This window comes from Pogona vitticeps, chromosome 6 (genome assembly GCF_051106095.1).
Source record: "Pogona vitticeps strain Pit_001003342236 chromosome 6, PviZW2.1, whole genome shotgun sequence".
In the NCBI taxonomy this organism is placed as follows: Eukaryota; Metazoa; Chordata; class Lepidosauria; order Squamata; family Agamidae; genus Pogona; species Pogona vitticeps.
This window is the reverse complement of record NC_135788.1, coordinates 77264816-77279545: the sequence shown is the minus strand read 5'-3', so window position 1 is coordinate 77279545 and position 14730 is coordinate 77264816. Positions and strand designations below refer to the sequence as shown.

The 14730-nt window shown below is 38.1% G+C and overlaps 1 protein-coding gene across 8 annotated transcripts in view; it reads right to left on the bottom strand.

Annotated features, from left to right (window-relative positions):
• Positions 1-2225: 2225 nt before the first annotated feature.
• Positions 2226-14730, bottom strand: part of PLEKHG4B (pleckstrin homology and RhoGEF domain containing G4B) — a 125689-nt gene continuing 113184 nt past the window's right edge. For 2 of the 8 annotated variants that reach the window (XM_073003923.2, XM_073003919.2), the window contains exons 21-24: positions 13901-14170; positions 12301-12500; positions 5748-5835; positions 2226-3291 (exon numbers count right to left, since the gene is read on the bottom strand). In XM_073003923.2, coding sequence (XP_072860024.2) covers positions 5749-5835; positions 12301-12500; positions 13901-14170 — 557 coding nt within the window. In that variant the 3' untranslated portion in view covers positions 2226-3291; position 5748. Of the gene's footprint in view, positions 3292-4324; positions 4540-5747; positions 5836-9091; positions 9149-12300; positions 12501-13900; positions 14171-14730 lie in introns of those variants that run through there. The other 6 variants (XR_012088520.2, XM_073003920.2, XM_078377616.1 and 3 more) reach the window with 6 other exon arrangements.

The following is a 14730-nucleotide window of genomic DNA, read 5'->3' as shown; positions in this document are numbered from 1 at the left end:
ATATTATGCTAATCACATTTTTTATATTGTGCAAAGTAAGCACCTTAATTGTCACTTATATTTTTACCAATATGTTTTAGAACTGGAATCATTTACAAAGTGACCACTGATACAATGAAGTGTAGTGGTTAAGAGGATTGAATATGGAACAGGGAGACTCCCTGCTTAATCAGTATGTGCAGCATTGAGTGGGAGGCTGACCCAGGCCTACTATTAGTAATTAAGCACATATTTTCACAAATTTATCTTTACCCTTCTCACTTACAGTGCCTGATTCCTCACCAAGTGAGTTCATAGATGTCAACTCAAAAGTTTTTGATAAGAAATCTGTTTCTCTTCATGATCTCTTGACTCAAACATATGGACTGATCAACTGGAGGTCCATTTACTGGAGGTCCATGAGGGAGTTATTAAAGAACAGATCCAGGCTGCATTGCTTCATGGGACATTGTGTCTACTCAGCAATGATGGACAAAGTGGAAGACTGCTCATGTAGCCACTTTACAGATAAGGCTGCAGAATACATTTGAGAAACACCATAGACATGTTGAGGGTTCTAGTGAAATGGGCCACAGAGATGTATCTAGAATGGTGGATGCTGCAGGAGTCAATATTCAAGGAATCACCAGCAGAGGAATATTTAATGGAGAATTGGCTGACCTATGATTATAATAAAAGAATGATTAGAGGGGTGGAATGGGGTGAGGATTCAAAACTGGATGTTAGAAAGAAAGGAGAGCACACTGTTGACTGGCCTTCTCTCTTATTAGGTGGCAAGCTAACCAAAGAAGACAGATTGACTTTCCAGGCTAAAAATCCATCTTTTTTAATGCCAGATAAGTTTCAGGAAAACCATCAATCATTCAGGATTTGATTCTGGGTAAAAGTGCAAACTTGGAGGCCTGGCTGAGAGAAGAGGGGAGTCTGTCTCAATCACCTGAAATCACCAGATTAGTCTATTTGTTGAAAAGTAGTCCTGACAATTGCTTTGCATTTGGGTGAGAAGTCATATGATTGAAAAAAGAAGTCGATTTCTGGGATTTCTCCTTGTCATTTTGTTGAGTAGTAGTGAGTACAAGACAGTATCCTAAAGACTAAAATTCCCAGGAGCCTTCACCACTAGCTGTGTTGGCCAGGATTCCTGGGAGATGTAGTCTAAGAACATCTGGAGACCCAAGGTTGGGGAGCACTATAGACCATCTTGACTGGTGTCATTGGTGTTAACATTCAGGCTGATGTAAAGCTTGGCAATGCAGGAACAATGCTGTGGAGCAATATTAGGCCGTTTCCTGGCTTTTTGAAATCTGAGTACAGAAGCACAATATCCCACATTTATAAACTGGAAGGTTTCTGAATTTATATTCCAAAGGCCTGCTTAAATAAAAATGTTTTGCGGTCACCTGAAGGACAACAGTAATGGCAGCCCAGCTAGCCTCACCTGTTAGGGAGTTCCAGAGAATGGGGACAGCGGTCATTCAGGCCTTCTCTCACATTCTACATTTCTTCAATTTTACACATGGAAGTAGAACAAAATTAGGGTGCACGTAGTAAATACTACAGTTCTGGCTCTACTCTTTTTCTTAATGGCGGCAGTGGGTCTGGAGAAACACCCAAGTCTGGAGCAGTCTGATTGGCATGTTGCTTAGGGCTTTATAGGTGGTAGCTAGCATTTATGAATTGAGGGCTAGAACAAATCAGGATTTTGAGCATCCAACAGAGTTATGTGGGGCAACTCAGTAGATGCAATAATGACAGAAGCATTTTATCACTGTCATTGAACAGGCCTTCAAAGTGTGTGACACACATATTCCAAAGGATCCATACTGAGTTTTTCACCATCATCACACTGCTCACAGTCTCACTTATTTACTTCTTTCATTGCCCCCAGCTCTCTGGAAAAACCAGAGAATTCATGTAGCTGTATTTGGTGGGAGAGAAGCCCAGGAATGATTGCATTAGTTGAGTCCATTTCCCTGTTTCAGAGATCGGTTTTCTGCATCCATAAGCCTTGTGAGATGATCTGTCTCAATTGATTCCCTGCTCCTGCCATGGCCATACATATGTTTCCAGGAAACCAACGGGCAAATAAAGCATGGAAGACAACAGCCTTTTTCTGATTTTTCTAATAGCAACCATAACACCTTACTAAATGTGCCTGTCTTTTATTTGAAAAAAAAAAAGCATTCAAAGATAGTCATGTTTAATAAAATAAAAGACACACATACTAGAATAGTAAAGATTTTATTCCATCTTTAGATGTTATCATACATGATGATGCTTGACTAACAAAGTAAAAAACAAAATGATTTGAAGAACATTTACAGTAGTTCCATATAAATTCAGACTTAAGAGTACGTGGCAAGTCTCCCTATGAAAGTGGAAACACACTACAGAAAGCTAAAATCCCACATTACCGTAACTTCTCCAAACTGATAATGTTCATTCCTTTATTGGACAAGAAGGCAAACTGTCAAAATTCTTAGAGTTACATGGGCTGCTTCATGAGCAGATCTTGAGAAGCACAGCTGGAAGTAAAGCATTCAGCATTTCTTTAATTTCCTATACGAAAGTAGGAAAAAAACAGGATTGCATGCATTGAAGGGTACAATTCTGGTTCTACCCTCCCCTATACAGCTAAGATTTCCAGCAAGCTGAATTCTGAAACAGATGCCACATTCCATGGTCTCACAGAACTCATCAGTTTTGTTATGGTGTACTTTGAGCTTGATGCTGTGTGCAACTAGCTGCAAATTGGACTGAGGATAGGTAGTTAGAAAACATTTACTTGCTGAAGCACAACAATCTCTTTTGTCTGCTTCCCTTGAAAACGAGTTTTTTTTTGCTCTAAACAAGTTGAAGAACCTTTGATATGAATGGTTCCAGAAAATGTGCCCCTTTCCAACTGAAATAGTCCAATATTCTACCCATATTTGTATTGTTACATGTACTCATTTTTGCTATTGAAGCCTACTAGTGTACATTCTAAAGGAATTTATGATGCAAGCAAGTAAAAAATATTTACAAACAATTTATGCATGGTTCGTACATTTTAATTTGTACACATAATGCTTTCTGAATTTACAAGCTTTTGAAAAATATAGTAACATCTACATCTCATTAGCTATATATACAAAATATGGTTAAATATGGGGAAACATATGTATTATATACACTTCAAAGAACAGAATTCTTGGAAGAACAGAAGACTGTCACTTGGATGGAAGCAGTACTGCATGTGCCATGTGGTTCAAGTTTCAATAGTTCTTTCTATGTACTTGGGATCAAATCATCCTGGAAAACAATAAATTATATCTCATATATCAGAAGTAATTTGATGAAGTGTATAAAACTTGCTTCTGAAAGGAAGAAGCAAACTTAGGCTTCAAGAAGTTGCATTGGACTATTCAAAAGAAATAATGGGAATGAACAATATTTTGGTCATTTCTTTGTCTGATATGTGTGCGTGTGTGTGTGTGTGTGTGTGTGTGTGTGTGTGTGAGAGAGAGAGAGAGAGAGAGAGAGAGAGAGAGAAACAGATGGCTTCTAAGTAATTCTAATTCTACAAACAATGGGTGTAATCTTGTCTGGCTCATCATATAGAAATTCACACACTCACAATTCCTTTCAGCTGGATTTGGGTAACAGTGACAAAATATATAAGCCCTGTTCTCCATGCTTGCAAATGAGGGTCTTTCAATAGTTTCTTGAATACTCACATTATAACAATTAGAAATAAGGGATTTTCAGCTAAGACAATTATTTATCGGCCTGGGACTTCTTTATTTGTATTCTATTCAGCCATGGTCTTTTCTCTTGGGCTTTTATTCACAGCCTTGCATGCTGTCTGTAATGTGAATGACTGAGAGGACTTTTCTGCACTGGGATGACTGTCTATTAAGCACTAACCAGTTGTTCCTTCCAGCTTTTGAAACTCAAAGAGACTTTTGCCTTCCTGATGAGTGTTCTATCCCTCTCTTTTATCAGTGGAGGCAATTTTTTTGCCATTGCTCTTATTCAGTTGGTTGCTAGTTTGTGTGCAGTAAAGAAAGCAGTAAACACAAGTCTAATTTCAAGCAACTCTAAGTAAAACATTTTCCCCTACAAATGTCTGAGTGAGTTATTGAGACTTTAAGTGTCAGTTAATGAGAAAGGGTAAGACTCTGGAGAACTTGTAATTAATTCTCTGTGGATCCCTATACTTCTACTGTGTAGAAAGTATACTTCTACTGTGTAGAAAAAAAGAATTTTACAGAAATTCAAAATTCTGCAATGAGGTATGGGCCCAGAGAGCACAGTAACAAACTGATAGATAAAAAGTATCTTGGGGGCTTTGTTGTTTTTCAAAGTGTTTGTGATCCCCCCCCATAATTTACTGAAGAGACTCATTTTTCCCTGAGATTTCGAACCAACATTGATCAGAAAGAAAAGGAGGAAAAATGGCTCTTGATCACAGAAAGGCATTTTTTGAGAAACTTCTAGAGTTAACATCTCTGAATCCTTTTAGTAGAATGAAGTTTAATCTCACAGCTTTACAGGTACCTGGTTGTTTGCAAAGACAAAGACCAACCGAAACACAAGCCAAAGCTAAATGGGAAGATGAGGGTTCTATAGGAAAAGCAATAATTTCACAAAGCCTCTCAGATAAACCAGTGATCTATAGTAAAGCCTGCAAAATTTCCAAGGAGATGGTAGAAACACTTGAGAAATCTTATGGCTTTTCTTACTTTATCACAGGCAAGTTTCATTAGGGAACTTGTACAGTTTTGTTTTAACAACAAACAAGATTGTGAAAAGTATATTTCTGCTCTATTGACAATATCTGACAGTTTAAGTTTAACTGACTTTCAACTGACTGATAGTAAATGGCATTTCTCACAGAATTGCTCAGCTAATAAAAGCTGTACTAGTTTTAAATCAAAAGAACAAAGGGACTGTGGAAAATACATAGAGCCTGACTCTGACAGAGAGACAAAAGAAGGGCTGGAAAGGGATTTAAACAGAAGGTGTGCATGACCCATAACTATGAACAGATATTAAATTATTGGACCATTGACTCAGGATGCACAAGTAATTATACACTTGAAAAAAAATTTCTTATAAATCTGGATGAAAGATCCAGTGGAAATATTGGAAATATTCAAATTGCTAATGGTGATTCGTGAAAATTGAAAAATGGGGGGGGGGGGCTGGCACTTTGCAATGTGAACCGTTTGATGAAATAAATGAGAATACTATAAGTGATGTGTTGTTCCTGAACGACTATGCAACACGTTAAGTGCATCAGCTTTGGATGATAAAGGATTTTCTATACATTTTCTATACATTTGAAAATGGATAGTGTACAGTAATGAAAGATGGTGAAATTCATTTTGAAGCATTTAAATCTAATAGTATCTATAAACTGAGTATTTTAGATGAACAGTAATAGATCAACAAATACAAGCACAGAGATTGTGCAGTCATGACAATAACATATCTCTAGAACAGACTGCCAAGCAAAAGTACCACAAAAAAAACCATTTGAACTATGGCATGACAAATGTGGAAGCCTGGCATATGCCTGTATGCCAAAAAAGAAAAGGCACAAAGTGGATTCTAGAACTGAACAATTTTGCTTGGCTATTCTCCTAGCAACAAAGGATATAAAGTGATGAACTTTAAAACAGGTGAAGTCAGCATAAGATATGTGGTTTTGATGAACAAAAGAAGGCTGACAAAAGAGGAACAGAAGACCTTGCATGTCCTACCTCACAAGGTTGTCGCAGATAAATGAGCCAGCAACCTGGAAGGAGATTGACCAGATGGTGGCAGCTGAAGCCACCAGATGGAGAGAAGCTGCAAAGGAAGAGATAGAAACAGTACACAAGAATGAGACATGGACACTGACTAAGCTACTACCAGGCAAGAAAGCCATTGGGTGAAGGTGTTTATTCAAGCAGAAACAAGGTGCAAGTGGAGAAGTGAAGCACTATAAGGCAAGACTAGTTGCAAAACTGCTCCTACAAAAATATGGAGAAGATTTTAATGAAACCTTTGCTTCAGCTTTCAAGCACAACATAATAATGCTCCTGAGTATGGTAGCCTCCAGAAACATGAAAGTTAAGTACCTAGACTTCAAGACTACATTTCTACATGGAGAGACTGCAGAGGAGCTGTATATGGAACGGTCACTGGGTTCCTCTACCAGAAAATCCTGATTTTTTATGGAAACTAAAGAAAGGACTATATGGAGAATTATACTAGAAACTCAAAATTCTGCAACATTTTTCAGGTTGCTTCCCAACTAAGGAATGGGGTTAATGGCACATGGCTAAAGAGGATTCCTTCATAGTTTTTTATAAGACATTAGTCTTACAAAAGTACCAAAAACAAAACAACACTATGGGCAAAATTCTCTCACTTACCTATGTAGGCATAACTCAATGTCATGCCTGAGGTAGCTTCAGAAGTGCCAAGCCATAAGTGCTATTCGTAAAGCACTTCAACTGGTACATTGAACAGCAGCAGCAGTGGGACTCATATGATAATTGCACGATTGAATCATGCAATTCCCTGTTGTACATTATACATGCCCAATATTTTGTGGTACTTCAAGACTAACAGTTTTAGTGTCATGTGTGTTTTCATAGATTGCAATCAACTTTAGACAACCACAGAATACAATATTTAGGCTACATATATATGTAGCCTAAATATTGTATTCTGTGGTTGTCTAAAGTTGTTTGCCTGTACAACTGTTAGACATAACATGTCCAAAGTCAGAATACTGTACTCATGAGGCTGACCATCTTCTTCATGAGGAGATTACACTACAACGTTTCTCTAATACAATCAACTAATTTTATTTTCAGTTCAAGATAATCTACCACCTGCTGTGATTCAACTTCTAGGATGCCTCAGAATGTGCATTTAAAGTATGCAGTGTTATAAGCATTACAGAAGGTACTGTCTTTGATTTTCAAAATCTTGGTTCATGGGGGCCATGTTACCATAACATCACTTACTCCAGTATTCCATCATGATCACGATCGTGATCAAGATCAAGTTTGAAGGTACAGGGCACGAAGAAGTGCACATATATAGGTTCATTCAAATGAAATAAATGAGTTTGTGCAACAATGTTGTTTGTTGTTGTTTAGTAGTTAAGTCGTGTCCGACTCTTCATGTCCCCATGGACCAGAGCATACCAGGCCCTCCTGTCTTCAACTGCCTCCCAGCATTGGGTCAAAGTCATGTTGGTAGCTTCGATGACATTGTCCAACCATCTCATCCTCTGTCATCCCCTTCTCCTTTTCCCTTCACACTTTCTCAACATCAGGGTCTTTTCCAGTGAGTCTTCTCTTCTCATGAGATGGCCAAAGTACTGGAGCTTCAGCTTCAGGATCTGTCCTTCCAGTGAGCATTCAGGGTTGATTTCTTTCAAAGTTGATTGGTTTGTTCTCCTTGCAGTCCAGGGGACTCTCAAGAGTCTCCTCCAGCACCACAATTCAAAAGCATCAATTCTTCGGCGGTCAGCCTTCTTTATGCTCCAGCTCTCATTTCCATACATCACTATTAGAAAAACCATAGCTTTGACTATGCGGACCTTTGTTAGCAAGGTGATGTCTCTGCTTTTTAAGATACTGTCTAGGTTTTTCATCGCTTTTCTCCCAAGAAGCAGCCGTCTTTTATTTCATGGCTGCTGTCACCATCTTCAATGATCATGGAGCCCAAGAAAGTAAAATCTGTCACTGCCTCCACATCTTCCCCTTCTATTTGCCAGGAGATGATGGTACCAGTGGCCATGACCTTCATTTTTTGATGTTGAGCTTCAGACCATTTTTTGCGCTCTCCTCTTTCACCCTGATTAAGAGGTTCTTTAATTCCTCCTTATTTACTGCCATCAGAGTGATATCATCTGCATATCTGAGGTTGTTGATATTTGTTCCGGCAATCTTAATTCCAGCTCTGGATTCCTCCAGTCCAGCCTTTCGCACGATGTATTCTGCATATAAGTTAAATAAGCAGGGGGACAATATACAGCCTTGTTGTACTCCTTTCCCAATTTTGAACCAATCAGTTGTTCCATAGCTAGTTCTAACTGTTGCTTACTGTCCCACATATAGATTTCACTCAGATAGAGAAGGTGGCCAGGTACGCCCATTTCTTTAAGAATTTACCATAGTTTGTTGTGGTCCACACAGTCAAACGCATTTGCGTATTCAATGAAGCAGAAGTAGATGTTTTTCTGGAAGTCTCTGGCTTTCTCCATAATACAGTACATGTTAGCAATTTGGTCTCTAGTTCCTCTGCCCCTTCAAAATCCAGCCTGTACTTCAGGGAGTTCTCAGTCCACATACTGCTGAAGCCTACTTTGTAGGATTTTGAACATAACCTTGCTAGCATGTGAAATGAGTGCAATTGTACGGTAGTTGGAGCATCCCCTCCACTGGCCTTGTTATTAGCCATGCTTTCTAAGGCCCACATGACTTTGCTCTCCAGGATGTCCTGCTCAAGGTCAGCAACCACACTATCTGGGTTGTCTGAGACATCCCGATCTTTCTGGAATAATTCATCTTTGTATTCTTGCCACCTCTTCTTGATGTCTTCTGCTTCTGTGAGGTCCCTACTATTTTTGTCCTTTATCATGTCCATCTTTTCACAAAATGTTCCTTTAATATTTCCATTTTTCTTGAACAGATCCTTGGTTTTCCCCTTTATATTATTTTCCTCTATTTCTTTGCACTACTCATTTAAGAAGGCCCTCTTGCCTGTCCTTGCTATTCTTTGGAAGTCAGCCATATAACAGCAAGAACTGTTATGCCTTGCAGCAATATTGCCACACAGTACACTCCATAACACTGCAGGAACACAAGCAAAATTCTGAAAAGTGAAATTTTTGAGAAAGAGAGAGTGATAATTTGCAGAAGAAGGGAACAGAAGAAAAATGCAATTATAATATAATGTAAATATTCAGGAACTTCTCCAATATTATTGAAGCATGCAAATCAGGTTTTCAAAGATTTTATCCTGGTCTAATTTGATTAGTTATGTTTTAGAAAATTTAAAGGGATCAATTTATCGTAAAAGTGAGAAAAATTCAATTACTTACTCAATATATTGACTGTCAAACCATGGTTGAGAAGCCTAATATATGAGAAGTTTTGTTCTGACGAAGGAGGAAGGGAAATCAAAATCAACATGATTTATTAAGAATAATCTGGACCCTACTGAGAGTTAAAATACCTTTTATTTGCTTTGTCCCACTACATCGCATTTCTCTGGTATTTTTCTTAACTCATTTAAATAATGCCCCCAAAATGTAAAAATGTTGTGATGCAATTTTTGAATTTAGTCAAAAAAGAATAACACTGCAAGGTAAACTTTGCAAAGATTTTACAACATTTTTAAGAAAAATAATAAAAGACAGAAACATACACTTTTATCTCTTACACTGCAATCCTAAAGCCATTGGAGAGGTTGTATCTCTCCCTCTGCAGTGGGAGATAGGTCCAAACACTGAGAAGGAAATCGATCTTATTTTGGACGAATTCTGGCATCAATGGAATTGGAGCTAGAGTTGGGGATATTGGTATTCGTATACGAATACTCCCATCTCAAATTGGGGCTATAACAAGGAGAGAAATTGAGAGGGTTTCTCTTTGACTCTCTCCCATATTGCCAAGGCAAGAGGAGGGATTTCAACCAACTTGAGAACAGGTAGAGAAAACAGCTGTATTAAGAAGAATAAACTAAAACAGGAGGAAAGGATCAGCACACACTGCTGCATTCGCCTTTCTCCTTCCATCGGGAGCCCCCCAAAAAAATAGGGAAGGAAGCTAACTTTACAGCAGGAAATGAAAAAAAATGCAAGGAACTAATTATCTGCAGATAAGAAAACACAACAAACAAAACAGCTGTATTCCACACAGGATTTCAGGCAGCCTTCTCCTGGTGGCCAGTTGCTGAGGATCAGCTCCAGCATTTGTCTGTCCACAAGGTAGATGATGATAATTTTTAAAATATAGGCAAACATGCTATAAATAAGCAAAGATTTTGAAAAAGAAAGAAATACAGTTGTCTAGTATGCAGGGCCTATAATAAGGGGGAGAGGGGCAGGAGGGCCATTTGGTCTAGGTCTCACATTCATTGAGATTCTCAAATTTAACTTATACAGTACCACAGTTTTTGCAACCTTCTTTTGGCATTTCTTCATTTTTAATTTACCAAGAGTGTCAAAGAGAAGAAAGAAAGAACCAAAGAAAGAAGGAAGAAAGGAAAGAAAGAAAGAAACTGTATTCTCAAAGGCTTTCACAGCCAGGATCCAATGGTTGTTGTAGGTTTTTCGGGCTGTCTGGCTGTGTTCTTGAGGTTTTTCTTCCTAACATTTTGCCAGTCTCTGTGGCCGGCATCTTCAGAGGATAAGAGTCAGAACTCTGTCTGCGCTATGGTGCTGTTTGTGGGATAGTTGAATAGTTATAGCTGTGGAAAGAAATTATTTGGGCTGTCCTCGACCTCTGAGAAGTCTTATCAAAATGTACATATGCTGTCACCAGAAGTAAGCTAGCAAAAAATAAGCTTTCCTGAGTCTCAGCCCTGAGATAAAGTCAAAGGGATAAGAACTTTATGTTGTCAGTTTTGGAGTTAGAAAGTGATACCCTGAGAGGCCAGGGCCTGATCAGACAGAAAGCGGTAAGGAACCTGACTAGATAGGGAAAGGTTTGTCTGCAGTTCATCCCGTATGATGGAGGAAAAAGAGGAATGGTAATAGTGAATGACAGAACCTCTCAAGCCAAGCCAAGTGAAAAAAGAATAGTCTACTTTGATTCTGTCTCCTACTTTAATATGTCCTTAGAGATCTTGAAAATACTTATTTCAGCAGTGAGATCTGTCAACCATGTTACATTTCTGCTAATATTCTTGGATGACCAGTACCAGCCATATACTATAGTGTCTAATACGATGGTCTGTTGGTCACTCTACTGTAATCACCAATGGAACACAGAATTCTTGTGCTGTTGGTAATTGATTTCAGAATATGCTGAGGAGCTTCTAACTTACTGTGAAATAATGTAGTGACTTGTCCTGATTTAGCAAGAATAGAAAGACATTCTTTAACCTTTTGGGGAGAATAGGATGCAAAACACAAAGGAAGAAACCATTGAGGAGAGGAGGCTGTTTGATGTGAGAGTAACAAAGAAAAAATACTGTAATGTAAAACCTTTTTAGAGTATAAAATATGTAAAAAGATGAAGGGAGTATTGTGATGGTGAAGCTGTGTCCTGGATAAAGAATGAAAGAATACATAATAGCAGATATACCTCCCTGAGGACACCCCTATAATTGTCTCCAGAAATTTACAGCTGTAGAAAAAAAAATCTGTGTTTTGGGAGCCTTGTCAATTCACAGTGCTGGTGCAAGAGTTTATGAGTCCTGGAAAGTTTTTTGAATAAATGCTGTTCCCCCTCAAAATGCTCTAGAATCCTCTCAGAGTGGCAGAAGTTTTTTGACAGAGAAACAACACATAAAGTAAAATGCAGTCTAGTGTTAACTGGAAGCAGAAAGTCTGGAAACTGCTAGTATAAAATTACTGGACTTGTCTAGCCTAATATTGATCTAATTTTAGAATGCTTTATTATACAATGTTAGATAAAATGTTTTAAAAACTGAGTATTCTGTTAATTTGCAAGCTTTTAAAGAGAGGCATTGGATTGTTGTTCTGTTTTAAGTTTGTGGTTGATGGATAGGTCAATTTCTTTCCAGCTCTAGCATTTTGCAGGAATAGAAGAATGGATTACACATAGAGCTCAAAGGGATAGTGAAGGTTATATAGCTTCAAAAGTCAGTTTCTTGCTCTCTATATAGTATAGGATATCTTGTATGTACTGCAGTTCAATTCAGATCACGCCAAAATTATGGTTAAGGAAACTTTGGGGTATGGCATGCTATCTCCTCATGCCAAACCTCAATATTATCATTTAAAATCACCACCAAGAAACCTGACTTAAAATGGGTTTGCACACTATGGTTTGCACTAATTTTGCTTGTATATGGTACCTCAAATGACAAACCTAAGTGTGGTTATTCTACCTTTGGAGGTTTCTCTAGCACAGAAGAGGGTGTTCATCAAACAGAACATTTGAACAGACAAGCTGCTTCTCATCTTGGTTTTCCTATCATATATTTGGAAATCCACGTATATTTGGAAATCCAATCATATATTTGGAAATCCAATCAGCAACTCTTTAATATATTGGCCAAATGTGTGCTAGCCATTTTAACAGTGAAGATTTTTATTTGTTTACTTACAAAGGTACTTACAGTTGTGCTATATTCTTTGCTTGGTTTTGGCCTGGGGTTCTTTTCTGAGAGGGCAGGAGAGACACATTCCAATGGAAACTTAAGCCCTTCATCAACAAAAGTCTTGTTATTGAGTGGGGAAAAGTCGTCCTGGACAGAGCTACCAAAGCCATATGTACTTTCTCCTGACGTGCACTGGGATGACTCAGAACTCTCTGTCACTAAAGGAAACAGGAAGGAAGAAGGTTCTGACATTAGAGGATGCTATTTGTCTGTTTTCCCAAAAGAAATAAAACAATGCATCTAAAAGATCATCTGTGATATTTGAGACAATGGTCCTCTGTAAATTGTAACATACATGCTGCTAATATTTCAACAATATACAGAATAGCTTTAGCATAATTGTATAGCTAATAAATTGTGCGAAGACATTGTCAAGCTGGTGTGAGACTTGAACCAGGGACCCTGGAGACAATGATTCGGTCTTGGCACCCCACCTAGCCAATGAAAGAGAGAATTGAAGGGAAATCAGAAGCCTGTTTCCACTAATGGGTTGATCTGATGAATCTCGAAAGCTTAAGGATGACTAGTCATGTCACCATGTCCTACATAACTTTCTGCCCCCCCTAAGATTACAGAATCAAATAAAAATTCATAATATGCAGTATGCTTTTTAAAAATGTAATTTATATGTTGCATTCAATATTGCTTTGTGTATAATTACTTCATGATTCTATATACATTTGTTTTGCTACAATGTTTTGTTTCTACTGTCATTGCTGTTACTATTTTGCCCTCTAGTTATTGAATACACACATATAAGAAAATACTATAAAAGAATTATAAAGTCCTGTAATTAGAAGCTGCAAGAGTGTGTTCAGGTTTTTCTAGATTACATTCTCATTTCAAGCACAGCAACAATGAGGACCAAAAGACTTGGTTTGTGATCCACATCAGCAGTGTGCCACCCTAGAAGTCCCCAGAATCCTATAAAGTGTGCTAAAGTTATAGAAAAGCTGCAGGTTTTCTTAACCAGTTAAGTTGATGCAGAAGGGATTCCCCCAAAGACTGATGTATATCACTGTGGCATGTGATGCAATCATAAATTAAGCAACTCAGCTGCAATTTTGCTCTATTCAGTGGTACAACCATATACAGTATTTTCAAAACTACTACTAACTGCACAAGTAGCAACTGCTTAGAACCAGCTAAATATTTACAATGTAAACTGCAATTAGTCAGAGCAATCAATAGTACAATTTGAAGTTATTCCTCAGAAAGCACTGTCACAGTATTATAGACTGGTTCTCGTGTTTAAATAAAGTGTACAAATTTTGGACAAATGCCATAGCTTGTGGCAGTTCTCTGATAAAACAGTGATTCCACCCTCCCCCAGTGTTTCAATGCTTATGACATAAACTTTATATACTATGTGAACACACTGTCTGGCATAATGTACATTGCATGTTCTGTTTTGTTTTCTACTGCACAATTTGTTTGGTGCTGGTCTTTGACCATAATAAATTCAAATTCAAATTCAATTTATATTTATTCAGCACAAGAGGTATTGCCTGGCACTCATTATTCATCTTCCCTGCTTCTGGTGGTGCAGTGCACTCACTCATTGAAGGCTGACTTCCAATGTCCTGTTCCAACTCATCTTCTTCAATACAGGTTCTGACGTCATATGACCAGTGATAGAAAGGTGGCCCAACTAAGCCAGAATGAGATGGGGTAGAATATATGTGCAGGTTTAGTGAACCCAGGATGGAGGAGGAGGACTGGCTGCTTGAGGAAGATGTACTGCTGTTTGAGATTGTGGAATGTGGCCTTTTAAATGGTGTGGAATGATCAAACGAAGAAACAGCAACTGAGGCACGGGTCCTTGACTCTGAGAAAACAAACAAAAATCCCTCGGTCATCTTACAGAACACTCAAATAAACAAACACCAAAGTAAAGGGGAAAGATAATGGAGAAACATCATATTTTGAATGGATCTTAGTTAAACAAAGTGAACCTCTGGATCAATATTACACTTCAGCATCTGCACACCCTGGAACACAACCAGCACCTCAAAAATAGACAGCAGTTTGCCACCACAGCTCGTGCAAGTGTAAATGTATCAGAAGATTCTGGCCATAGTATAGAAGCTGAGTTAGATGGATCAATGGTCTAACTCAATAGAAGGCAGTTTTATATATTGGCTAGAATCCTGTTACTTAGGTATGCCAGCATTCAATGCAACAGTGTAAATAAAAGCGGCAAATTTCTGCTATTTAAGGAGTTGCCACTTGAATTCCTTTTTCCATGCCAGTCACATCAGTTGGTGCTTGGAAAGCATACAAATAACCGTTTATTAACCAGCAGCTGTTTGTCACTATGATTTATGTTATTGCACTTATACTGGTATAGGTACGCAATAAGATTTTGGCCATTATTATGTAAGCATA